At 41.8% G+C, this 26,503-nt stretch overlaps 2 protein-coding genes across 10 annotated transcripts in view; one reads left to right on the top strand and one right to left on the bottom strand.

The window, feature by feature from the left end:
* Positions 1 to 5,250, top strand: part of AK5 (adenylate kinase 5) — a 167,084-nt gene extending 161,834 nt beyond the window's left edge. The window contains exon 14 of the mRNA XM_006129565.5: positions 3,868 to 5,250. Within this exon, the coding sequence (XP_006129627.3) occupies positions 3,868 to 3,978 (111 nt within the window). The 3' untranslated portion in view covers positions 3,979 to 5,250. The remainder of the gene's footprint in view (positions 1 to 3,867) is intronic.
* A 2,497-nt stretch (positions 5,251 to 7,747) lies between these two features.
* The window catches only part of ZZZ3 (zinc finger ZZ-type containing 3), a 120,749-nt gene continuing 101,993 nt past the window's right edge, over positions 7,748 to 26,503 (bottom strand). For all 9 annotated transcript variants that reach the window (XM_075936298.2, XM_075936297.2, XM_075936293.2 and 6 more), the window contains 4 exons: positions 20,319 to 20,471; positions 15,936 to 16,070; positions 11,372 to 11,472; positions 7,748 to 9,081 (listed from right to left, as the gene is read on the bottom strand). In XM_075936298.2, the coding sequence (XP_075792413.2) occupies positions 8,937 to 9,081; positions 11,372 to 11,472; positions 15,936 to 16,070; positions 20,319 to 20,471 (534 nt within the window). In that variant the 3' untranslated portion in view covers positions 7,748 to 8,936. The remainder of the gene's footprint in view (positions 9,082 to 11,371; positions 11,473 to 15,935; positions 16,071 to 20,318; positions 20,472 to 26,503) is intronic.

Raw genomic sequence — 26,503 nt, forward strand, 5'->3', positions numbered from 1 at the left:
TTGCTCCAAAAAGCCCAGATCGCCATTTTCGCGATCGGGGCTTTTTTGCGCAAAACAAATCTCAGCTGTCTACACTGGCACTTTTGCACAAAAGTTTTGCGCAAAAGGGACTTTTATCTGAACGGGAGCAGCATAGTATTTCTTCAAAAAGCACTGATTTCTTACAGTAGGAAGTCAGTGCTTTTGCAGAATTCAAGCGGCCAGTGTAGACAGCTGGCAAGTGTTTCCAGAAAAGCGGCTGATTTTCCCGAAAAACTGGCCAGTCTAGACACAGCCTGTTTTTATCCTCCTGAGAACTCAGAGTGTAGTTGTGGGAAGTTGTTCCTCTACCCCATGAGCCTTGTCTATTGGGATATGACAGCTATGGATATTATCACCTGAACAATTTCAATAGGTAGAAGGGAGAGCAAAAGACAGACTGCAAGGTATCCTTGATTTTTAGAATTTACCCCCCATCTCCATTGGATCCACCAGAATCCAGAGTTGTTAACCTTTGCACACATTTATAAAACATATCCTTTCCCCCTCTTTTCTAAGGCAGTTTTCTGAAGGGAAGGTGCTGAGGTGGATCTAGTTATGGAGAGCCTTTTGTGTATAGAATCATAGAACACTAGAACTGGAAGGGATCTCAAAAGGTCATCAAGTCCAATCCCCTGCCCTCACAGCAGGACTAAGCACCATCTAGATCAGGGGTCAGCAACCTTTCTGAAGTGGTGTGCCAAGATTTAACCCTCCTTCCCTGAGTCATGTCACTCTCCTGGGAGGAGTGGGGGTGGCGCACCACCGCATGCCCTGTGGACCACCTGGGTCAATGCAAACATTTCCACAGACTACCAGTTGCTAATGGAAACTCACCGTTAATTACATAATTATGCTCAAGCCATTTTGCTAGTGCTGCAGCTAGGAAAATGGTTTCATTTAAATTATTAAACAGATTAAGGATTTTCTGTTTAGGGAAGGCTCCATCCACCGTCCCTTATGTTCACAAACAAATCAGTTGAATGTCATGGTCAACTGTATCAAAGCTGAAGACAAAGAATCAACATAAACATTTTACAACACAACCTCAGAGATACGAAAACAAATGTTATAGACTTACTTGTCAAATGGCCACTACAGGGACTGAAAGTAATCATTCAGGCAGCACAGAAACAAACAAAAGAAGAAAATCCCAAGCAAAATGGACCCAGTAGCAGCAATTACTATACTACTTGGCTACGTCTAGACTGGCATGATTTTCTTTCTGCAAATGCTTTCAACGGAAAAGTTTTCCGTTAAAAGCATTTGTGGAAAAGAGCGTCTAGATTGGCACGGACGCTTTTCTACAAAAGCACTTTTTGCAGAAAAGTGTCCGTACCAATCTAGATGCGCTTTTGCGCAAAAAAGCTCCGATCACCATTTTCGCGATCGGGGCTTTTTTTGCACAAAACAAATCTGAGCTGTCTACACTGGCCCTTTTGCACAAAAGCTTTTGCGCAAAGGACTTTTGCCCGAACGGGAGCAGCATAGCATTTCCACAAGAACACTGACAACCTTACATGAGATCGTCAGTGTTCTTGCAGAAATTCAAGCGGCCAGTGTAGAGAGCTGGCAAGTTTTTCCACAAAAGCAGGTGCTTTTGCAGAAAAACTTACCAGTCTAGACACAGCCACAGCGTTCTTTCAAAAGAAAATCGAAAATGCAGGGGGTTTTCTGACAGCAGTGAATATCATTCTATGAGGAAGAATGCCTTTTCCAACAGAGCTCTTTTGGGAAAAGGGGTGTGTGGATGCAGAAGAGGGAGTTTTCAAGAGGCTTCCAGGAAAAAGCACAAGTGGCCACTGTCCATAGTAATCACAGCTTACATGTGATATTGGGCGCTCTTTCAAAAAAAGTAGATCACTTTTTCGATGCACTGTGGCAGTATGGACTCTCTCTTTTGGAAGAAGTTTTTTTGGAAGATCTCTTCGAGAAAAGCTTCTTTCGAAAGAAGCCTGCAGTCTAGATATACCCTCCTTTGCCTGCAGGCTGCAGCGCCGGGGCTGGGTAATGCAGAGCCCAGGGCTGACTCCAGCCAGGCCAGGAAAGGCAGAGCATTGAGGAAGGGGCTCCCTGCCCCCACCCACAGCTCATGCCTGGTGCACCATGTAGGTCAGCTGCACAGTCTCTATGGAGCAGGCCCAGCCCCGCCTCCTCCCAAAGAAGGAAGCCCCAGGGATGTTCCCGTGTGCCTCTCTCGCCACTGCTCCCCCCGCCCACTCTAGCCTGCAGCTTCGCAGCTGAGGCTCGAGCCAGAGCACGGGCTCCCCCGCTGTGCAGGGGGAAGGGGCAAAGCTGAGCTTCCACCCCACATATCAGGGGCTGCTGACTTCTGATCTAGCTCATCCCTGATAGATGTGTCTAACCTGCTTTTAAATATCTCCAATGATGGAGAGTCCACAACCTTCCTAGGCAATTTATTCCAGTGTTTAACCACCCTGACAGGTAAGAACTTTTTCCTAATGTCCAACCTAAACCTCTGTTGCTGCAATTTAAGCCCATTGCTTCTTGTCCTATCATCGGTGGTCATGGAGAACAGTTTTTCTTCCTTTTCCTTGTAACACCCTTTTAGGAACTTGAAAACTGCTATCATGTCCTCTCTGAGTCCACTCTCTTCCAAACTAAACAAACCCAGTTCTTTCAGTCAGTATGTAGTGGTTTTAAAATTAAGGAATAAGCACTGTGAGAAAGCAGTGCTAGAGGGGAAATATATAAACCTTAGGGCTAATTAAAGCATGGTTCCCTGTAGTCTAGGGAGGGCTACTACAGATTAATTGAAGCACCTGTAGTCAATTAAGGCCCTGTCAGGAACCTAATAAAAACTGCCAGGGTCAAACAGTGTGGAGCAGGCCTGAAGTTTAGATTTAGGCCTGTATTGCTGAGATTTGAAAAACCAGAGAGCTAGGAGGGAAGGGGGGTGGGTCCTCCCCCAATATCAAGGAAAATATATATATCTCACACACACACACACACACACACACACACACACAGCATGAAAGAGAAATTTCTGGAATACACACACACACACACACACCCCACCCCCGCTAAATCAAACCCCGTGAGATTGATCTCCAGTGTGTCAATCCTCCGGTAAGTATAAACAAGCCCTTGTCAGTTCTCCAAAGTGAGTTTAACATCCAGGAGAAAATCTGGTCTAAGCGGAATCAGTAAAGAACTCAAACTAAAGGGAAAAGCTCAGACTTACCATCTGTTTTGAAAAAAGCGAGCAATAGACCAAAGCAAAACAGTGCCCACTGTAGAACATAGCTCACACCAAAGAATAAATTCACAAAGTTTGAAATAAAAAATTTTTTGAGGTGACAAGCCTTGGTTCGGAGTTGTTGCCTGAAAGCCCTTAGATCATAGGATTATATTCAGTGAAACTTCCAAATGGGAAGTAAATAGTAAACAGTCAGTGCTAGAGACGTTACCAGTATTAAAACAGGTTTATTTTATTGAGTTCATGTTTATCATAAGTGTTAAAATAGCTCAGAAATCTTTAGAGCTCTTTCCCTAAATCAAATATGTAATATTTTTAACTGTGATTTTCTGCAGAGTCCTTCAATGCGCAATTGAAACTTCCAAAACCTCCATATGTAGTCTAGCAGAAGCATAAGGAATGAATATTCTGTTTTCCAATTCAGCATTTACAGAAGCTGCAGACAGTACATAGTACAGTAGGATTTTCTTAAAGAGCATGTTTATGAATGCGATCCCAAATCCAGAATTAGTACTGCGCTAAGGCCTTTGAGCCAATTTTTTAGACAACATGTGTAAATTAAATTGTTATACCTTAATCAGCATAAACTGTGCAGTCACATAATTTCTATCTGCTTTTTGTTTTAATAGATAAATGCAGAAGGAACGCCAGAAGAGGTTTTTCTTCAAGTCTGCACATCAGTCGACTGCTTTCTGGAAACGGAAACGGAAGCGTTTTCTCTTTCAGCAGAAGTACAGTAGTGGTTCAGTTTTATCTCATGTGCACTTGTCACAATCGACTAAAATGCTGTTCAAAGCAATACCTGCTGTCTTGAGAAGTATCTTGAATTAGTGCATGTTGTATTAAATGTTATTTTGAAAATATTTATAATCATACAGTATACTAAACACAAAATGGTTCCCATACTAAAACCAGTGTGGTTTTACGCTCTGCAGTACTGTATGTTTATCAAAATGTTTGCACTTAACAGGTTAAAAGCAGCATGGTGAACAGCAGGTTCAGTTTATATTTAGTGTTATGCATTTGAATATAATCAGATGTGTTGCACAATCAGCAGTCAGCTCCTTCAACTGCCATATAGCAAAGATTTTCAGGATTGCTCCCTCTCATTGCAATGAGTGTTTTTCTTTCATTAACACCATTCATTTTTGTACTAACATTTAGCTTGTAGATTTGTAGTGGTTGAAAATCTGTCCTCTGCCATTTTGCTTTATAATGGAACATTCCTAGAATTAGTCATAATTTGTGGAGTTGTAGAAGTTGAATGGACTTTTGACATTTCCCAAAAATCACTGTAAATGCATTGCAAAAATGAACTGAACATGAAGAAATTAATAAGTTCTATAGAGATCATAGAGACCTGTCCATCTGTTCCCATCTCCCAGACAAACTGCTTTGAAATCTTTGCTGTAGAATTTGCTGCATATTACAATAATTTTCTAATAGGGCCAGGAATATCTTTGCTCTTAGCTGAAAAAAAGAACTGCATAACGTTAATACAATCAAAAGCGCAGATAACTAGCAGTTATCCATGCTAGTAATGATATATTTCACTAAAAATTATCATGTGAAATTGTTTGATTACCAAATACCATTAAAAACTACTCCGGCAGTATTCCAAGTGTAAATTTCAGTTCTGGATCCTTAGCTGTTGTCTTGTGGCACTACAAATTTTGAAAATGACAATCCAAAAACAGGCACCCCCCCAACCATTATCTTTAGCAGTTCACCCTTCCAAAATTTCTGCATAAAAATACATAAAACCATATATTTCCATCTACTCAGCCAAAGTGTTGGTTTTTTGGTATACTGATAGCCAAATAAAAACATTTGACATTTTTGTGGAGTAATTGCATCCCTTCCGTGCTGTTGCACCAGTACACAGTTTAAGTTTGCATGATTGATCTTTTAACATTTGTACTATCAATGAGCATTAATTGGACAGATTTGTATTTTTAAAGTTATCTTTCTTGTAATGAAGACACAATGCAAATAAAAAATGGACAAATGCAAAGAGTCATAATTTATGCTGCAGTACATGTGTGTTTGATCTTGCCTACAGCTCCATGAAATGTGGTTCATTAGTAAATATAGTTCAAATAAAGCACTCTAAACTCAACCTGCCCTGATTTAGGAAGGGAGTTTTTTTGGGAGGGTTTTTTGGTTTGTTTTTGCGTTTCTTCTACTTCCTATCTGCAATGCAAGCACTGGCTCCAGTGCGTCACTAAAGGGTAGTTTTAAACATGCTCTTCTCCTTTAATTATGGATTTTTTTCTCGTTGGATTCCTTTATAAAAGTTAATCTTTACCTCTGGCATCCATTGCCAACTCCAGAAGACAGCCATTTGATACAATATGTCCACTTGTACAATAAACCACTTATTGAAAATAAGGAAGTTATCTTCAGAATACGGCTAGATTTCTCCAGCTTGAAGAAAAGCATCGTTTCAGCTTAATTTGAACCTGATGGCACTATCGGCTGCATTCTTATGTTATTTTCCCAGTAATTAGAGGATTTTAAAATGATTGTGTGGTTGTAAGTTATCCTAGGAACAACCACATTTAGATATTTCTAGTCATTTCTTGACTTGATTCTCATTAGAAAGAAAGTTAAAATGAGTGAAAGGTGACATTTTGGTTTTTAGTGCTGTTCCTCAGAAATTGATTAGTTTCTAATGCCAAAAGTTACTTATAACATCAGTAAACACACAATTCCATATTCCAAATGTAGTGTATCTGATTTAACCGGTAATTCTGCCCTCCTCCTAAAATCACATTTCCTAGTTCAGTGGTTTTCAACTTGTAATCCACAGACCTGTTAGGCCTCGCTCTGCAAACTATGTCTAAGTGAGCCACAAACTGTGACACTGAAAATACAATTTCAGATCTCAGAAACAGTATTCTGTTTTCTGATTAATCAAAAGTAAGTGTCTACCCCCACCTACAGGTCAAGATCCAGAAGTATTGTCATTACCATAGAAAACTCAATCTAGTGCCCTTTTTCACATTGTATCAAATGATATGCCCTGCAACATCTACAGCTGAATTCTAATCAATCAGTTTTCAGTCTAAGACTTCTATGGTAGGTATGTATGGATCTCAGGTTAAACTTCAAAAGAGTCTGCAAAGAGTCTGCACCCCTATTTGAAAATGTTTAAGGATCTGCAAATGAAAAAAGATTGAAAACCACTGTCTTAATCCATCAGGTATAGCTGCTATGATGCTAGTCTAGAGCCAATGCAAACATTATATGGATGAATATGCAAGTATCTCTCTCTCACACACACACAAATTAGATTTCCCCATATCAATAAGCAGTGTATGTTATATATTTGATATCCAAAACACTTACACATCTCCATACACATACATGTTGTTTAGGAGAAGAGAGAATTGCGTGTGCACATGCACACATTCATTCAAATAAGAAATGGCTTTAATCAAGTATTTCAGGTCTGAATTCCCTCAACTCCACACTCCTTCAAACCATATTAACCTCTCTCTTGTGCACAATTGTAATTTTTTTCTCTCTCATATATTATGGTTATTTTCCTTTAAGAACATTTTTAAAGCCCATCAAAAGATAACAGATTTGTCTCTGATAATCACTCTTCACCAAAACTGCTTCCATAACAATAGTGTAACTGAATGGCGGAACTTAATATTTTATGTTCCCATGATATTATAGATTCTCTCACACAATAGCTTTAGTCTTTCATTAAAGAGAAACGTGAAATACACCTTGTATATTTGTTGTATTATATTTTGTTAGGTTTATTAATTTCTCAAAAAATATGAGATATGCTTACAGATGATGTATTACATCATTTAGTGTTTTAGTAATTGTACTCTTATCTACTCAATATATTTTATGCTTAAACTTGTTTTCCTCAGAAACAAAAAGTAATTACACCTAAGTGAAACTGTGAAATTTAACACTGATCAGGCTACAGTTAAGTTGCTCTCAAATGCAATCAGCCAATTACCCTTCTTATTGCCATGGTTTAAGCTAATGTGTTCCTTTTACATTCTAATCATTCTGAAAACTGACGTTTTTATTTAAGCAAGTGGAAAGCTAATACAGTTTAAAATAATTTGTGTCTGAATCACAAGCTATACAGTTCAATAAAAAAGTTATTTGATGAAAAATATCACAATAATTACAAAGCTTTGCAGACATCAGCATTTTTTAGATTAATACAGCATACCAAAGTTGCTAACATTCCTTTCTTCTACAGTCTGGGAAAACAAAAACAAAAACCCACAACTACCAGCTTCTGAACAAGATATGAGAAAACCAAGGCTCGTATCTTGCAAGAGGCTGAGCACATTGTATTAGGAGCAGCGTGCATTCAGTTCCATTGAAGTAAACAGTAGTGCCAAGTGCTGAGCCAATGCAGATATGGGCCCTTTAAGTATTCCTGTGACCTACTAAACTGTATTGTTTTCTATTGTTAATGTTGGTTAAAAAGTTAATTACTACCCAAAAAGGAAATCACAGTAAGCATTCTATATATAAACAGAGTGTATCCACATAGTTTATTTCTCACAGTATTCCTGACAATTGAACATTATTTAAGAACATACTGTATACACAGATAAGAAGAAACATACAAAATGTTTTAAATGATGCACAACAAAATCCAGCAGTATAAAAGAATGCACGTGAACCTTTGCTCACTGCTCAGGCTAAATTTAATCACTTGTTTAAATAGTAATAAAAATACAATCTTTCATGGATCTTGTGCAGACTACAAAAGAGGAAAATTATTACCATATATATGATTTATATTAGGCAGTTTTCTTTGATGAGTTGCACTAACAACTCCAAATACAGAGGCAGAAGGCTGTGTACTTTATTTTAAAGGAGTTAATGTTGAGTATTAGAGACTTTACACAGTTACTACCACTGGCACTTTTCACCATATTTTGTACACATCACATGATCATATTATATAACATTACATTTAAAAAATATATCTGAGTGACAATTTTATAACATTCACACACCATGAGCTGGTTAAGGAAGCAATGCAACAGTTGCTTCCTGTAGTGCTTCACTGTTGGTAATAGAGTTCATTGTGGTTTTAAAAAAAATTAGAAGTCAATGAGATTAAGCAGCTCCAATTTAATAAAGGCCTGTAACCAACCATCACCGGAACAGTGAGTATTTTTTAGAGTATATCCTAGAAGCAAACACTGTCATTGGTTAAAACCTTAACTAAAGAAGTCAGTTTCTGTGCTGAAAACTATTTCACAACAAAACTGCAAGCTACTAAACTGTTTTTATATAAATACTTCATCTTCTCTGGATCTCATAACCAAGTTCTTCAAAGCCTTTGGAATTTATTGTATCATTATATGCATGCTCTCATTTCTGGCTCACCCTTCTGTATTTTTTTCCTTTCTTTTTTTTGTTTTTGTTTTGGATTCACCATCTAAAAATGACTAATGTGGCGAAAGGAAAGTCTCCCAGTGAAACCTTCTGCACACTAGGAATGTTCAGCTGCTGTTCAGCTGATCAAGAACCGTGACAGTTTGGAGCTTTAGTTTGACAAGTACACCCAGGAAGCTGTCATGCTGTGAGTGACATTTCAGGGAAAGCAGAGTCTTTCCAAAGTGTGCACGGAATTAACAATGATGCCATTGTTACTTTTCAAAGAGGATAATAAGCCCAAGGTTGTAGTCTGTTTCCCATGTCATCTGTTTGCTGGAAAGTAGTTTGGGTCAAGATAATTGTAACTGGTGCCTTGGGACATGCAGTAGTCTCTATCTAAAAATGTCTCTGCTCTGTAAATAGGCTCTAACTGGTGATCTTCCTTGTGAATCTCTGTTTCATGTAGACTGCAAAGAAAAGAAAACACGATTTGGCAAGTGAACTTATTTTTCATTATATATTCACTTCAGAAGAGTGAAGAAGTTTCTTTTTATTTTTTTAATTGACAGATAAAAGTCAAATTCTATATCACACACCATTACTTCACAGTTGAGGATTTCAAAAAAAAATAAAACTTTTCCTGTCTCATACTTAACTGTCCAAGTATAATTACTCTCTCCATTGCACTGAAAGAATTCTTGATTGTCACACCATCCGAAAACACACATCATTATAATCTAGTCACATCTAACTTTCCCAAGGTATCATGGAACAGCTAAATCCTATATATGTGAAGAGTTTACTGAGTGTTTAAGCACAGGGGGTCGGCAACCTTTTCAAACAAAAGAGCCAAACTACATCAAAATTCAGAACAAGAGGTCAACAAAGAGCCATATAAGCAAGCCCATTTGCATGACTGAAAATATACAACTTAATATTATTGATAATTAACATAATGATTAATAATAGCATCAATGAAAAAACATCGTACTCACAGACTAATGGGACTTCTGCTGCCGTATCTTTTCTTTGAAGTTTACATCATTACTGGTCAAATCCAGTTTTATGCACGCATTCAGACTTGTCTTCTGTCGATCTTATGGCAGGGGACTGAGTATGTGGGGGGTGCAGGAGTCTGGGCTGCAGTGTATGGGGGGCTCAGGGCAGGGGGTTTGGGTGCATGATGGACTCAGGGCACAGGGTTGAGGTGGGGGGGGGGGGAGTGCAGAAGTGTTATGACGCTGTGGCCAGATAGGGGGTGGGCCCAAATTGGGTGTCTGCTTTACTTTAAATAAAGTAAAATATTATGTCCAACACAAAAGGTTTCAACATTGTCTTCATTTATGGAAGAGTGGGAACCTTTTTAGGGTCAGAGGCCACTGACCCACAGAAAAATTAGTTGGGGACCACACAAGTGAGAAGCAATAAAACAATCCCTCTAAAACCCCTAACCCCCACCGATGTGGTTCACAACTGAGACACCTCACTCCCTGGTGCTCCAGCCAGGAGGACTGTGGTTCAAGGCCTCAGGCCAGATAACTCTTCTGGGGTTCCAGGATTAGTGGATTTTGTGGGCCTCCTTAGGCTCGGGGAGAGAAGGGGAAACGAGGGGGTCAGTGTGTGGGACAGAGCTGCCAGTGAGCGGGATGGAGTGCAGAAATGGATGGGAGATAGGATGCAGGAACAGTCTGGCCAAGGGAGAGGGGACAGGAGCAGGCTGGGGGTAGGTGCCCAGCCAGGAGGTAAGGTACAGGAGTGGGCTGGGGACAGGTGTCTGGCCAGGGGGCAGGAGTGGGCTGGAGACAGGTGTCTGGCCAGGGGAGAGGCGGGCAGGAGCAGGCTGGGGGTGCAGGGTCTCGGCACGGGAGGCGGTTCAAGGAAAGGGCAACACTTTTTTTCCCCCAGTGTCTGTAATAGGGTTTATTTATGGTAACAGATGCAAGTCACTCCTACGTGGCAGCCAGTCACTGCTCTACATAGGTCAAGGAATAAGCAGCCCAAGGACCGAGCATGGAATGGAGGTAGTGCCTCACTAGGAGTACAGGGGGTCCGGCCAGCAGGGCTGGGCACAGAGGAGAACCAGTCTGCTCAGTCATGCTTCTTGTAGTTCTCCAGGCTGGCCAGGATCCAGCCCACTGGCACCAGGAAGAAGGTGCTCAGGCCGATGAGTGACTCCAGTGGCCCCATGGGGCTCTCCAGCTGGTGCGAGTGCACAACATGCACGGGTGGCACAAGGCAGGGGCAGAGCAGTGCGTGGAGCAGTGAGGACAGCCATGGCAGCAGTGGGTCCTTCACGGGCAAGATGGTGGCCAAGTCTGCTCTTGTGCCCCATGCTGCTCTCAGACTTGCTGTCCAGGCATGGATTCTCACTGCTCCACTGGCTGGATTCTGGCCAATGGAGCAGCAGGAAACATCTCCAGGCAGCACGTCTGTCGTTGCTTTGTTCCTCCAGTCAGGGAGGGGGAAGAGGAGCGTGCAGAGAACCATTTGTGGCTATGGCTTCTTCCCTGATTGCACAGTGAGGCTCAGGGCTTCCTCCATCCTCCCCTGCAGCCCACCCCACCCCACCCCAGGAAGCTAGCACTGGATCCAATCTTGCAAGGAGCACAAAGCTGGATCACCAGAACAGGCTCCCCATTGGGGGAGGGAAGGGCTCAAGGGGGAGCTGAGCTCAAGCTGCAAGCCATATTTGGCTCCTAAGTGAGATATGGATATTCTGGTAAGTACAAATAATAAGCATCAATACTTGTTGCTCACCAGTCAGAACAAGAGTCACAGAAATCCAAGGACATTTCTTGAGGGCAATCCTGGCAGTGCCATCGAATGCCTTGAATGGGTTCAATTCCGCAGTTATCGCACTGTGAAACATATTGAACAAAAAGGTAATGAAAGAAAGTAGTTGTTAAAATACATATCGTTTCATTTCGACCGACATATTGCATATAAAGGATAACAAAGAGCATGATTTTTTTGCAAAAATCACCACCACCTGAAGATTAGCTCTGTGTAACCTTGAAAAACCCACCAGAAATTGGCCCAATACAAGATCTCACCCACCTCTCTAATGTTTATAAATTAACATACCCTAGGAAAGACTACTTAGACCCCAGGTGATCATTCTATTTTCTGCTTTGCTCCCCACTCCTTCATGACTCCCTATTAAAATTCGTTATGACCAAGAACGAATGGACTTAGTTTCCTCTGGAATCTATCAGCACCAGCAATACAAAGCAGTCCTTTCTATCTCTGGGATGAACATGATGCCTCTGCAGTTCTCCAAGCTTAACTAGCTGAAATGCCTGAACTTAGGATCCTCTACATGAAAGCAAAACATGTTATCAGTAGACAGCTATATTAGTGACCTTTTAAGGTAAGTTGTATGGAATGATACTACTGTATACATTAGTTTAGGTTTATTAACCAGAAGCATTCCCAAGTTCAATATATGGCATATATGAGCAGGGATTGTATTTCCATCTATTATTAAGGTTACATTACAGTTCCCTTTATAAGACCATTTTCAGTTGCCTATAACTCTGCCAAAAACACATTTAGGCTGAAATTTTCCATGCTGAGTATTAGCCGAAGGCTGATACTTATTTATTCATAACTCAGTCGAAATGGTTTGACTATTTCCAAGAACCAATTATAGGGGGAAAATACATAGTTCTGCCCAAGTTATATATATATATATAAAAAAACCAAACTCATAAAAAACCCCAAAACAACCTTTGAGATCTTTTCTATCTCTTGAACCATCATGTATTAGAGTAGAGACTTGAAGGGGGCGGACTTAGGGTCAGGGATGAGACTTCTGCAGTCTCCAGGGGGGAAAAAACCTAGCCACATTTGTCCAATTTATAATCACTGGAAAAAAATCAGTCTTCACAGGCTCAGTAGACACTTCTTCCATTTTGCTAATTAAATCTCTGAAGAAACTTCACTGAACATGCTCTTACTTCTCACAGATCCTAATGCTGACCCACATTGCATATGCACAAGTCCCACAGAGGGACTGGGCATACTCCAGTCCACGGTTACATGCGTGAAGATGGACTTTCCCTATAATGGATGTTCTCAGCTGTTCTAGTGGGTGCACTGCAACTGAAAGCAAGTAGTATTTCTTGTGCTCTCAATGACCCTCCCCCTACTGGCAGCCATCTCCTATAGAGGAAGACTATGCCTTTTTTGAATGCAGAGGAGACAAAAGCTGGCTCTGGGTGGGTGATGGAAAAGGGGAGACTAGGACTGGAAGTGTGGAGGAGAGAGACTGGGACAGGCTGGCAATATTGGCACTGGGAGTAGACCAGGATAGGTCAGACAAGGAGACAAAAGTAAACTCCCAGCCATAGTCTGGAATATAATATGAGATTCCTGAGTCTCACCATTCCTGTGCTGACAGCCAATAACTATGAAACCCTGTGGCAAACGGTGTTTCATCTCTCTATTTGGGAGTCCCATACAGAAGATTACACTCAATGTTGATTATCATTGAGTGCACATGGTGGATCCACTCTGGAAATGAATCAGGGTTATTGTAAAGGAGGCTGGTGTGTCCCAGACCCTGTTTCATTTGCTGCAGATGTTTGTGTATAGCAAATGGGGCAGGTTGTTGCTACAAGAGAAAGGATGGTTTCATGGTTAAGGCATTTGAATGTTATGAAGAACTAGATTTTATCGCTTTCATAGCCTAGATGATGCTACACAAATCACTTCAACTCTTCTTTGGTGGTCACTAATTGTATGTTCCTCATTTTTTGAGTCCCTAGCTCCAGACCCAGGGATCGGATATGCAGAAATGCTGAGCACTCGCAGTTGGAGCTGAAATCAATGGGAGCTGTACTTGTAACATATCAAGTGCTGTATAATGCCACACCATCTGAAAAATAAGGTTCTGACTTATGGATGTCAGCAGTTAACCAGCAAGCATCACCCTTGCTGGATGGTACTTACTGGTTACCAATTAAACTGTGGCCCAGTCCACTTCTGATGGCACAGTGAGCCCAGCTGGGCTGGAATGCCCTCGAACCTTGGTGTTGTGGGCTCAACCAGGACCACTGCACTGTGGGCTGGGGCTGGGGTGCACCAGCTGTTGGGCCTGTCACACTGCAGAATCTTGTTTAAGCTGTTAATGGGTTAAATGTAATGTTTAACCGGTTAACTGATTAAACAGATTTTACATAATTTCAGACTGGTGGTAACCTTTTTATCTTAATCTCTCTGCGCTTAAGTTTCCTATCTATAAAATAGAACACCATCTCCTTCCAGCTCAGAGGGGTTTTGTGAAGATGAATTAACGTGTGTGAAGCACTCAGACACTACTGTGAGGAGCACCACCAAATAAAAGCCCATGAGGAAATAAATAATTCTGAACTTTGAGCAGAACCTGAATAATATGCAGTAAATTAGGCAAGAAGACACTTTCAACAATAAGGGGGAAAAAAGATTCAACAGTGATTCATTAAGTTAGCAATGTCTATTCTGTGCTCTGAATGAGCTAGCAGTCTAGTGGAAAAAATACAGTATGTGTTCATGTAATTAAAAACTTCATTATGATGCACACACACTAGGAGGACAAATTTAAGTTACAAAAACCCTTAATTCTGCCATTTCCTAACTGCTGAATGCCTTATTTTCCCATCTTAACATTTTGAATGTAGTATATTAAAGTATATTAGTAACTCAGATTACTTTGTCCAATAGACCTCTCATGTCTCTAAGAATTCCAGACAATTCCTTTGGACTCCATATATGGGGGACAGCTACAAAGAAGGTTGTTGGTAATAGGCATGTTAAATTTTGGGTAACTGACTAATTGAATAGTCAATGCATTTTGCATTGACTACTCGATAGGGCCTCTCCAACTTTGAAGTTTAGTAACAGTCCTAGAGCTGTTGCGACACTTTAAAAGGTGAAAGTGCCATGTGGAGCCCGGGGTAAGATGGGGACTCCCCACTGACCCTGGGCTCCGTGTGGTGCCGCTGCTTTGAAATGCTGTGAGGAGCCTGACTCTGGGCTCTCATGGTGGCATTTCAAAGAGGCAGCACCGCACGAAGACCAGGTCAATTGGGGAGTCTGATCCTGGGCCCCATGCAGCACTGCCGCTTTGAAATGCCGGGAGGAGCCCGATGCCGGGGTCCTGCAGCGGTGTTTCAAAGCTTCAGCGCCGCATGGAGCCCAGGGGCTGGCCCCAAGCTCCACACAGCGCTGCTGCTTTGAAGCTCCCTCTTTCCTTTCCACCCCTTGCTGCCTCTTTCTGATAGAGGGGAGGAGTGACTAGTCAACAAGCATTTGCTTATCGGATAGTTGACTAGTCCTTCACATTCCTAGTTGGTAATGATTGAAAATCCTTCCAAACTCCAACAGGTATCCTAGGGCATTCCCTCCTTTTCAATGCTGCCTATAAATGGATGGTGCTAGGGATAACATGTATGTTACAGCATGTTACTGCAAAAAATTATGTAATATTTTTTTATTATATATCTATCATCCTAAAAAAGGAATTTTTTTTCCTAAGAAACACCCACATGCTGCTAGTCTTAAAAAATGCTCAGTAAGCTCCTTCCTTAGTAATACTAATTGAACACAGTAGAACTTCAGCACTACAGACACTTCCAGAATAGATGTTATTTGTACTTTGAAATGTTAGTAACTCTGAACAGCATCTTCACCTCCTACATGTAAGTGGCTGCCCTGTGAATGGGGATAGGGAGAGGCAGCTGTTTTTAGTCTCTGGCAGCAAGGATGATGATGAGTGAGGCACACTGAGGCATTGCAGCATCAGTGGCTGCATGGTACAAGTTGTGCTCTTTAAAACTGAGCTGCTTCTCCATAGCAAACATGCTCGCACCAGTTTGGGCTCATGCTCTAGGCCAGGCACTGGTCCAAAAAGGAGCTGCTCTCACACCGGCACTGGCAGCTTCTTTGCAGCATCAGCAGCTCAGGCTGTGGCATCTTCTTTCCTGGGCTTAGACTGAGGTTGCAAGTTAGGCCCCCTCCCGGACAAGTGGGGGCCTACAGGAAAGCAGCACAGACCACAGCACTACCCCTACTCTGCCTGCTTGGGCTGGCAAAGCGAGCACATAGCTGTGCACGTGAACCTCAGCATATTCACCTCTTAGCTGATAGGAACATGCAGCCCAGGTATGCCTACCTTTAAGATGCAACACAGGGACACTACACTATTTGCTTTTTTGTGGTCTCCACTGCTACCTGATCGATTGCTTCAAGTTTTACAAGGTGACCAGTTGATGGGTCAGATTGTAACTCTGGTGTTTGTATACTTGAAGTTCTACGGAAACAGATCATCAGTATACCTTACCTTGAAGCCCACATGCTGCACAAATCCACTTTCCGCATGCATCTGCTGGAGTTTTTGCTTCTTCAACTTTTTTAACTCTAGCAGTTCTTTGTATTCAGGTAACTCTCGATAAGCTATTGGGATACTTTCCTCATCCTGTTCAAAGAAGAAAATATTTGGTTTGAGGATATAGTTACTGAAGATCTAGCTTCCTCCCACTTACACATGTGAACACATTTCTTTCAGAAAAATACTGATAACATAATACATAAAGAGATGTCCAAAATTATTTGGGGAAAAAGACACTCAAAAAAATCTATTAATTTATATTTTTAATTATACTGTATTGAACCGTATGCTACAGAACACATATTTAAATATGCAAGATAGCTCACAGATAAATTAGGTTATGCTTCCTAATTTTACTTCCTATTTTTAATTCCATTGAAGAAATGTATGTACTTTAATTTGTGCAGAACATATTTGTGCACACATTAGATTGAAACTAACACATGGAGGACAAAAGTTAGGTTCCTCTCAATACAGAGCTAAGTTATTTTATGTGCAAATATCTCATAACATGGAGTAAGAAATGAGAAAAATGTAGCAAACCTACAGCAAATTAATTAGACTTTGTTCTCTTTACCATGGTTCTACAGAGGAGAAATAGTTTTGTCCAGTGACCATTCAAGTACCTTAATTAGCTGAGAAAATGAGTAAAAAATGATAGATCCCTAAAGATTGTTATATGTGAAGGGTTTTGGACAACATCATATTTAAATTTATTGATGATGCCAAAAGAGGCATCATATTTTCACTGATTTTTTTTTAATCTAAACGTATGGATCTTTTACTTCTTGGTTCAGTAGAGAGTGGGAGTGGTAAAGAGACATCTTTTTATGCCACTTGAAAAATTAAGTCCCAGAGAATGACCACAGTATTTTCCTTTTTCCTCCAGCATCTCTTTTAGTCCACTGCACATAGAAAACACACATGCACACCCTATCTTCCCTCTCCTTTTACCCTCCTTGTTGAATAAACAAGGTCCCACAAGTAGCTTTTGAAATGAATATTTAAGCTCAATGGTCATTTTTGCCATTATTTTTCATGAAGTTTATCCGCCACCAAAAGCTCATACATAAAATCATCTTAAGAGAACCTCATGAAAAATCACTTGCTCTCTTGATTTTGAAATAGTGACTACCTCCCTTTAGTCTTAGCAAAGGTACCAAGCTACCTCACAGAAGATGGTGCCCACCATACTGTTAGAAAGCACAGACAGTTCCACTGGGTTCTCTTTCTCTCAAAATGCCCACCCAACTGAAAGGGTTTCAAAGCCACTGATAGCAATGGGAGATGGCTACAGTTTTGGAAGAGTACAGTTTTCATTGAATTCTCTGTATTAAAATATTTTTAGCCCCTCCTGAAGAAGAAACATTCAGTTCTGAAGAATAATGAGAAATAGTGGCAATTAACACACCTCAAAATTCTTCAAATATAGCCATACATAAACTTGTCCCATCATTTGCTCGTTGCACTGAGATGCCTCACAAAATCATTCTGTGTTGATACAACTGCCACTGAAGATGTATTTTCACTGCCATTAAATAGCCATGACTGGCTTGTGTCAGATGACTAGGGCTCATGGTGCTTGGGCTATGGGACTGGTAAGCAGTGGTGTAAGACAGCTCTGGGACTCAAAGTGGGGAGGGTCCCGGAACCAGAGTTCCAGTCTGAGTCAGATTATCTACACTGAAGTTTTACAGCCTAGAAGCCTGAGCTCCTCGAGCCCAAATTAACTGGCATGGGCCAGCCATGGGTGTTTAACTGCAGTACAGACATACCTGAGCCCTGCTTTGAAAACTGAAATGCAGTTCAGTATGCTCATTTTGTAGCAAGACATGGTATTTTTGTTCTCCTAATACTTTCATTTTGCATTGATTATGGTGGGGGAGGGGGTCCTTTCCGGTAGCACAGCTCACCTGTGTTTTTCTACATTACTGCAAACATGAAAAATTTCCATCTGGAAATTCTGTACTAGAAAAGAAAAGGTTAAGTCAAACTTCCTAAAACAGGACACAGTCCAGCATTACCACTGTAAAATGCAAAAAGCTACTATTAGCAAAATTGAAGAGAAACATTGGTGTTGAAATATGGGCTACCTAAACCAATTATAATTGTGCTATCATGAGGGTGAAGCTTAAGCAGTTTTGGCAAAGGAAAAAAAATCTAGATGTAGAACGCAATATAAAATGTGCATTTTATACTGTATGCTACCTGTAGATTTTTCCCCAAAAATGGTTTATGATTGTATATATAAACACACAGAAGAAAAGTATAATTGACTCTAGACACATGTAAAGATGTAAGATGAAAATTTTAACATTTATGTTATTCAATAAATTTAATTATTTAAAAAAATACTTTTTCTACCTCTTTTCAGATTCAGGTAAAAGAACTTTAAGTTATCCGATATGCTGGTAGGGGATGGGAGAGAGATGTCCCAGAGAGCTCAGAAATTCAGTCACAAGGAGAAGACAGAGCACATTTGAAGAAAAGGGATGTAGCTGGGACTGAACAATGCATCCAGAAGTATTTAACAATTTAAGAAAATGAAAATGCAGTACATGTCACAAAATCACTGAGAAAAACTGAACTGATCTGTAATGGAGAGCCACATTACTTTTTGTAATTCTGTGAGCCCATTATCTTCAGCCATTGAATGTATTCCTTATATGAAGTACTGTATACAGAAGTTTTTTATATTATAAGACCACAAACCTAATCAACTGATTACATGACATTGCTGATTGGGTTCTCTCTGTGGACCACTAAGATAAGGTAAGAGCCATCTATAGTATGGGATGCATTTATATCAAATGAAGGATATATTTCTTTTGCTGCAACAGGTCCTCAGGCAGAAATATGGCTACACATTTTTATATGGTATTCTGAAGAATTCACAGTTAATGACAGAATGCTTTTTGAAGATGTGAATGTGCAATTACATATTTTCAGAAGTTGTCTTATTCTACTATGATATAACGAGTAGTCCTGCAGCACCTTAAGCTATATTTACCGTCATCTTCACTATATGGACTCATGGAAAGGAGACCCTTGAAGGATTCCACAGGGATTTCAACAATTTCCACTCCACCATCAACCTTAGCCTGGACCAGTCCACATAAGAGACCCACTTCTTTTACACTACAGTACAATTAAATGATGGCCACATTACCACCACCTTATACCGGAAACCTACCAACCGTTATTCTTACCTACGTGCCTCTAGCTTCCATCCAGGACCTATCACATGATCAATTGTTTACAGCCAGGCCCTAAAATCAGTGTTCCCTCTAAGCTGCCTGCCTTCCCAGGCCCAGAAGCACTGCCTGCCCACTGCAGCTGGTGGAATACCTTCCCCGAACGTGGAGCTTGCCAGTGAGTGCCCATCCAACACTCCAGCTCCAGCTCCAGCTCCGGCCCAATAAGCAGCTCCGGCTCTGGCCCTGGCCAGGGCCACCAGAGCAGCTGCCATACACCACATAACTCCAGCTCTGGGGAGGGGCTAAAGCTAGGGCCAGTGCGCTGTGGTGGCTGACCTGCTTTTCCTGGGATAGGTTTCCGGTATAAGGTGGTGGTAATGTGGCCATCATTTAATTGTACTGTAGTGTAAAAGAAGTGGGTCTCTTATGTGGACTGGTCCAGGCTAAGGTTGATGGTGGAGTGGAAATTGTTGAAATCCCTGTGGAATCCTTCAAGGGTCTCCTTTCCATGGGTCCATATAGTGTACAGCCTTAATATACAAATTGACACATTCTCTCAGGGCTTCAACAAAGACAAACTGGATGGGCCATTATAAAATCTGCTTTCCTTACATTCAACACTCAAAATGACACCAAAAATGGGACACTTCCAGCCCACTCAATTAGCCTCATTAACAGCAGGACTACAGTTGACAAGTAATTTCCCCCGCTTCCTTTTTCTGTTATATATTATGAGGATACTCCCTTTTCTCTCCACTCTGCTCATCTGAAGAAGAGAGTTTTGCCCATGATACCATATATATATATATATATTTGTTAGTCTTTAAGGGGCTACAGGAGTAAGGGGCTACTCATTTTTTAAAATCACAGACTAACACAGCTACCCATAAGACTTTTTCCATGGTATAAATTTCTTTTTTGGTTTGGACGTCCCCTAAATTTTCTGTACACAACTCTTCATATTTAAGAGGTGGCAGAAATCAATCTCCTGATCTACATGGCTTATGCAACTGAATTCACAACTGTTTAATAAATACTTGGCAAGGACATTTTGGTAAGGGTGCTTTTTTTCCAAATGCCATGAGTCAATGAACCCAGTGAACAAGATATTTCGCAATTTTTTATTTAAATTACATACCGACACTTCCTCCTCTGCTGCAGCATCCATATGGCTCTGAAAACTCGATCTGTCATCATCCTCATCCATATAAACTGGAGGTTCATGGGATGTCATGAAAGTTGAAGGTTTGAAGAGATGTTTATTAAGAGGATGCTGTCGCCGGCTTGATGACTACAGTAGAAAAATGGCAGACAATGAGCCAATCAGATTCCTCAAAAAAACAATTTTTCGAGTAAGAAATTCTTATCAATAAAACCTGTAGACAAAATCTTTATAATGTTTGTACATGTTTCCCACAAGCTTTCACACAGCAGCATCCACCTCTAGGCTTACTGCAAGGGCTCTGGAAGCATTCATTTGAGAGATTAGTGCATTATGCCGTGGAGATTGTTTCCTATTATCTGTCCCATACATAAACACTGTGACACACTCCTCTTTTAGATAAACCTTAGTACAGGGCTACTCAACAGGTGGCCTGCGGACCACCGGTTTGTTTGTGGACCATGGTGTGATTTGGATTTACGCAGGGCTCAACATGTAGCCCGTGGGTGTGATCCTTTCAACATGGCCTCCACTGGAAACACGCTCCACAATGGTAAGGCATCTCCCAGGTGGGGTGAGCACTGAAAGACGCAAGTGGACAGGCTGGCTGGAACAGATGAGTACAGGGTATTGGTGTTTTTAGCCCCCAAGGGAGGTGGTGCTGGGAACGCCGGAGCATTGTGAAGTGCTGTCTGCTTAGCCTTGTGGGCGAGCCTGAGAGGTGCTGACTGGCTTTCACAGCCCTGCCTCCATCCCGCATGGAGCGAAGGACTCCTGTGTGAGGACATCAGCCCTGCTGGGAATCCAGGAGAGGGCTCCTGGGTACCTGTCCTTTTTTCGTCTCTTGTCTCTGGCCCAACTCCCCGCAGGCTGGAGTATTCTGGCTTAGAAACGTTTCTTTTTACAGTAAAATTACTCCAAGAAATGCACAACCTGAAGCTTAAAGTTAAACACCCAGAACGCTGGTATACAATTTTCTTTTTAATAAGAAGCATTCAAAATGGCAACAAAGAAAAGACACTTGTTGGGTGAATATAGGGTTTTCAACCCTGTTTGGGAGATGGAATTTGCTTTTGCAGAGATAAATGGAAAAACCAATGTGTCTTCATTGTCAATAGACTATTGCTGCATTAAAGAAAACAAACCTGCAACGGCACCATGAATCTTGTCATCCTGAGTTCAAAGACTTGAATCCATCTGACAGCAATTTAAGAAAAACTAAGATACGTTCCTTACTGGAAGGTTTCCGTGCTCAACCACACTAAGCTGCAGCCCTCGGCATATGCTGTAAGTATCATTGTGGCCGTAGGGCTTCCAAAGTTGAGTAGCCCTGCCTTAGTATGAAACAGTCCTTGTCCTGAAAAGCTTACAGTTTACATAAATAAGATAGACAAAAGAGACTGGGCTCTGAAGCACAAAAGAAGGAAGTGAAAGATTGGCACAGTCAAAAATTAAAGAGAGTTTTGCCTACTGGCAAGCACACTGGCTTTGGAGTTAAGAAATCTGTTTTCTATTCCTGGCTTTGCTGCTGGCTTAGTGGCCTTGGGCTGGTCTAACATCTTGTCTCAGTCTCTCCATCTGTAAAATGGTGGTAATGTAAAGTTGCAAAGCATTTTGAGTTCCACTGATGAAAAAGCTCTGTGTAAGAATATTACCACCATCACTATTGTAGTCCAAGGCCTTAACCACAAACCTTTCCACAGTAGTGCTTTCGGAAACAACATATCCAGCTTCCTTGCTAAATTCTGACAGTCTAGCAAAAGCTTAAGCAAGACAAAAGATTTAATGTGTGTGTGTGCTGAGAGAAGAAATGTTGAGTAATATGAAAGTGAAAAGTAGGTGCCTCTGATTCTTAAATAACGTAAAAACATTTTTCTTCCTATGTAACCAAGCCACAGGGTTTATACGTTTTTAAAATAATGGCAAAAAGTTGGAGAGAAAGGTAAAGTTCAAACAGTAATTCTAATTAAGAGGTTAAGTACTATTAATACACACATCAGTAGAGTCCCAACTGAATACATACAAGCAGCTATGTTGTCAAGCACCTGCAGAAGTCTTTGCAGTATCAGGGCCATAATATGTTTTGTCACAGAAAAAAATTACTTCTACTGTGTCTCTTCAGCATCCATTAAATATCTACATTTACAAATGAACATAAGAATGGGCATACCAGGCCAGACCAATGGTCCGTCTAGCCCAATATGTTGTTTCTGACAGTGGCCAGTACCTGATGTTTCAAAGGGAATGAACAGAACAGGATGGTTATTGAGTAATCCACACATCACCTAGTCCCATCAGAGGGAAAGTGACACCCAGAGATAAGATTGCGTCCTCCAGGAATTTAATGGTTTACTGAATCCTGTTATACTTTCATCCTTCATAACCTCCCATGCCAAGTTCCACATGCTGACTTAGAATAATGTGATGTAGTCCTTTCTTTTGTTTCTTCTAATCTTGCTGCCTATTAATTTTATTGGGTGGCCCCTAGTTCTTGTATTGTGATGGGGTAACATCATTGTGACATTTTTCCTCTTCCTTTTCTCTATACCATTCATGATTTTATAGACCTAATCAATGATTACCCCCTGCACTGACATTTTTCTCTCAAACTGAGAAGTCCCAGTGCTTTTAATCTCTTCCCCTATGGAAGCTATTCCTTATCCCTAATCATTTTTGTGGTCCTCCTTTGCAACTCTTCCAATTCTAGTATATCTTTTTTGAGATGAGTGACCAGATGAGTGCCATATTCAAGGTGTGCGCATACCATGAATATATACAGTGGCATTATGATATTTTCTGTTTCATTATCTATTTCTTTCCTAATGGTTTGTAACATTGTTAGCTTTTGTTGACTGAGGCTGTGCACTGAATGGATGTTTTCAGGGAACTATCCATAATGACTCCAACATCTCTTTCTTGAGTGGCAACAATTAATGAAGACCCTATCATTTTGCATGAATAGTTGTTCATTACTTTCCAATTGCCAACACTGAATTTCATATTCCATTTTGTCAGTCTCCCAGTTTAATGTGATCTCTAAGTTTTCACTAGGGATGTCAATGTGTAGACATATTATAGATTACAGTATTACCAGATAAGCCTGGTCTTATCGGTTAATCCTGTCAACTACATGCATTCCCCTCCCTCCTGATAGCTGCTTCTGTATCAGCACCAGCTCCCCATAAGCACTGGGTCAATCTGCTCCCCCCCCCCCACCCTATGTCCCTGCCTCGGACCTGCAAATAGGGGTTGCTGCCACCTCGAGTTGCTGCCTCTGTATCAGAGGCAGCAGCATAGGGTAGTAGGAGGTTCCCCAGGAGTGGGGCTGAGAGCACACTGGCTGCCAGCCCTGCCCCTGGAGACTATTTAATAGTTGTTTAACCACTAAAATTTGATGCGGTTACATGACTATTTAATTACATGCTAACATCCCTATTTTTCACAGTTTGCATTTCACCTATCAAATAATTTTGTATCACTTCACTGTTTACCCCTTTCTCCAAATGATTTAATGATATATTGAACAGCACTGAACCCAGAACACATCTTTCGGGGACCCTGGTATTAACATCTCTCCACTGTGAAAACTGACCATTTATTCTTACTGTTAATTTCCTATTTTTTTAAACAAGTTACTAATCCATAAGAGTACTGTCTCTCCTATTCCATGACTGCTTAGTCTGTTTATGAGCCATTAGTGAGGTACCTTTTCAAAGGCTTTATGAAATTCCAAGTGCACTATATTTTCTAGAACACCTGGTCCACACGATTACTGATTCCCTCAAAGGATTCTAATGAGGCGGCAAGTTTTCCCTTTACAAAAAACATATTGACTCATCTGCAACATAGTGTTTTTATCTGTGTGATGGGGCATACCAAACTCTGAGGCCCCGTGCTGGAGGCCTCATGGCTCAGCCAGACCACACCCCAAAAAGGGAATGACAGGATCCTCCAAGATGCCTACAGTGACTGTGTGGAACATAGCCAATTGGGCCCAGAAGCCTAGTATAAGAAGAGCTGCACAGCAAGAGGAAGTTCAGTTCCTTAATGGAGTTGCAGGACAATGGAGAATAGGGTGATGAATTATACCCAGTCATATACCTATTCATGCCTCTCCAATGTTTGCCAACCCTCCCAGACTGACTGGACACCATTCAGTAATGGCATCTGATCTGGGAGAGTTGGCAACTCTAGCCTCTGGCTGCCTAGGCTGGGGCCACAGCTGGGGGCCAGCTACTGAGGCCACGAGCAGAGCCTAGGGCTGCAGCAGAGCTTCCAGGTTTGGTGTCCTGGATCCTGGGGACAGCAGGCTATGGAGCCCATGGGAACAGACAGCAATGGGACCTCACGGGCTGGTCGAGTTAGTGAGGCTGGTGAGACCCCCAAAGGGTGCCAGAGCCAGTGCGGCAGATGGGACCCTGAAGACCCAGCAGGACCTGGAGCTGGCAAAGTCCGCAAGTGGTCAATAGTAGGGCCAGTTCCGAGGCATGGGGAAGCTGGATGCAAAACGTGGGGGAGCTGCAGCACTCCTATATCCCTACTTCCCATATCTATGAATGAAGATGATGCATGGCTGGCTGACAGACAGAGCTAAAGAACCCAACTGAGCACCAATTTGCCTGGCACTGAAATTACACTTAATGGCCTGTTACTGCCAGGATCTATCTTTTTCTTTCTTTCTTTCTTTTTTTTTAAATATGCATTACATTAGCTACTCTCCAGTCATTTGGTACAGAGGCTAGTTTAAGCAATAGGTTACATATCATAGTTATCAGCTCTTCAATTTCACATCTGAGTTGCTTCAGAACTCTTGGGTGAAGACCATCTGTTCCTAGGTACTTACTACTGATTAACTTATCAATTTGTTCTAAAACCACCTCTACGGACTCCTTAATCTGGGAAAGTTCCTGGTCACCTAAAAGAATGGCTCAGCTCTGGGGATTTCTCCAACATCCTCTGCAGTTAAGACTGATGCAAAGAATTCACCACAATAACCATGTCTTTCTTGAGTGCACATTTAGAACCTATATCACCCAGTGGCCTCAAGGACTGTTTGGCATTGGACATTTAATACCAGGCACACTAATTATTGCATCTTATTTAGATTCCTAGAATGTGTATGTAAGTACTTGTAAATTGTGTCAATATTTGGCCTTCATGTGTTACATTTAAATATAGTACATTTGACTATTCCTCACTAGCTGCTACCTCTACTTTACTAATTTCTTTCCTATCCTATTTATTAGGATAGAGAGTTCCCCCTTGATTAAGTTCTTCCCTAAGAGATGTCTCCACCCAACTCTGTGTTCCTCTACATTTGTCAGTTTTTCCTCAGACCTTAGTTTAAAAAAAATTCTCTACAATCCTTTTACAGGCAGTCCCCGGGTTACGTACAAGATAGGGACTGTAGGTTTGTTCTTAAGTTGAATCTGTATGTAAGTCGGAACTGGCGTCCAGATTCAGACACTGCTGAAACTGACCGCCAGTTCTGACTTACATACAGAATCAACTTAAGAACCCCAGGCGTCCCCAAGTCAGCTGCTGCTGAAACTGATCAGCAGCTGATTCCAGGAAGCCCGGGGCAGAGCAACTCTGCCTGGGGCTTCCTGTAGTCAGCGCTGGTCAGTTTCAGCAGAAGCTGACTTGGGGACGCCTGGGGCAGAGCAGCTGGGGTGCTGCCGGGTTGGTCCAGTAGTGCCCAGAGCGGGAGCTGCAGGACCAATCGGCAGCGCCCCAGCTGCTCTGCCCCAGAGTCCAAAACAAAAGCCTGGTCTGCTGGGGGGGGGGGGGGGAGCACACTAGCTGCGCCCCCCCCCCCCCCAGCAGACCAGGGACACGGGGAGCAGAGCACAGGCACCCAGACTGAAGCGGCAGCAGCGGCGGTTCCCCGCGCCTCTGAGGCTTTGCTCTGGCAAAGCCTCAGAAGCGCGGGAACCCGCCCGGTGCCCCTGGTCTGCTGGAGACGGTCTCCAGCAGACCAGGGGCACCGGAGCAGCTTACGAACGGGGCTTTCTCGCCCCGACCTCCGGGGCGAGAAAGCCCCGTTCGTAAGTGTGGATCCGACATAAGTCGGATCCGCGTAAGTCGGGGACTGCCTGTAATTTTACATGCCAGCAGTGTGGTTCCATTTTGGTCTCGATGAAGCTCATCCTTACTGTATA

The sequence above is a fragment of the Pelodiscus sinensis genome, chromosome 9 (assembly GCF_052426305.1).
Source record: "Pelodiscus sinensis isolate ZL-2025 chromosome 9, ASM5242630v1, whole genome shotgun sequence".
In the NCBI taxonomy this organism is placed as follows: domain Eukaryota; kingdom Metazoa; phylum Chordata; order Testudines; family Trionychidae; genus Pelodiscus; species Pelodiscus sinensis.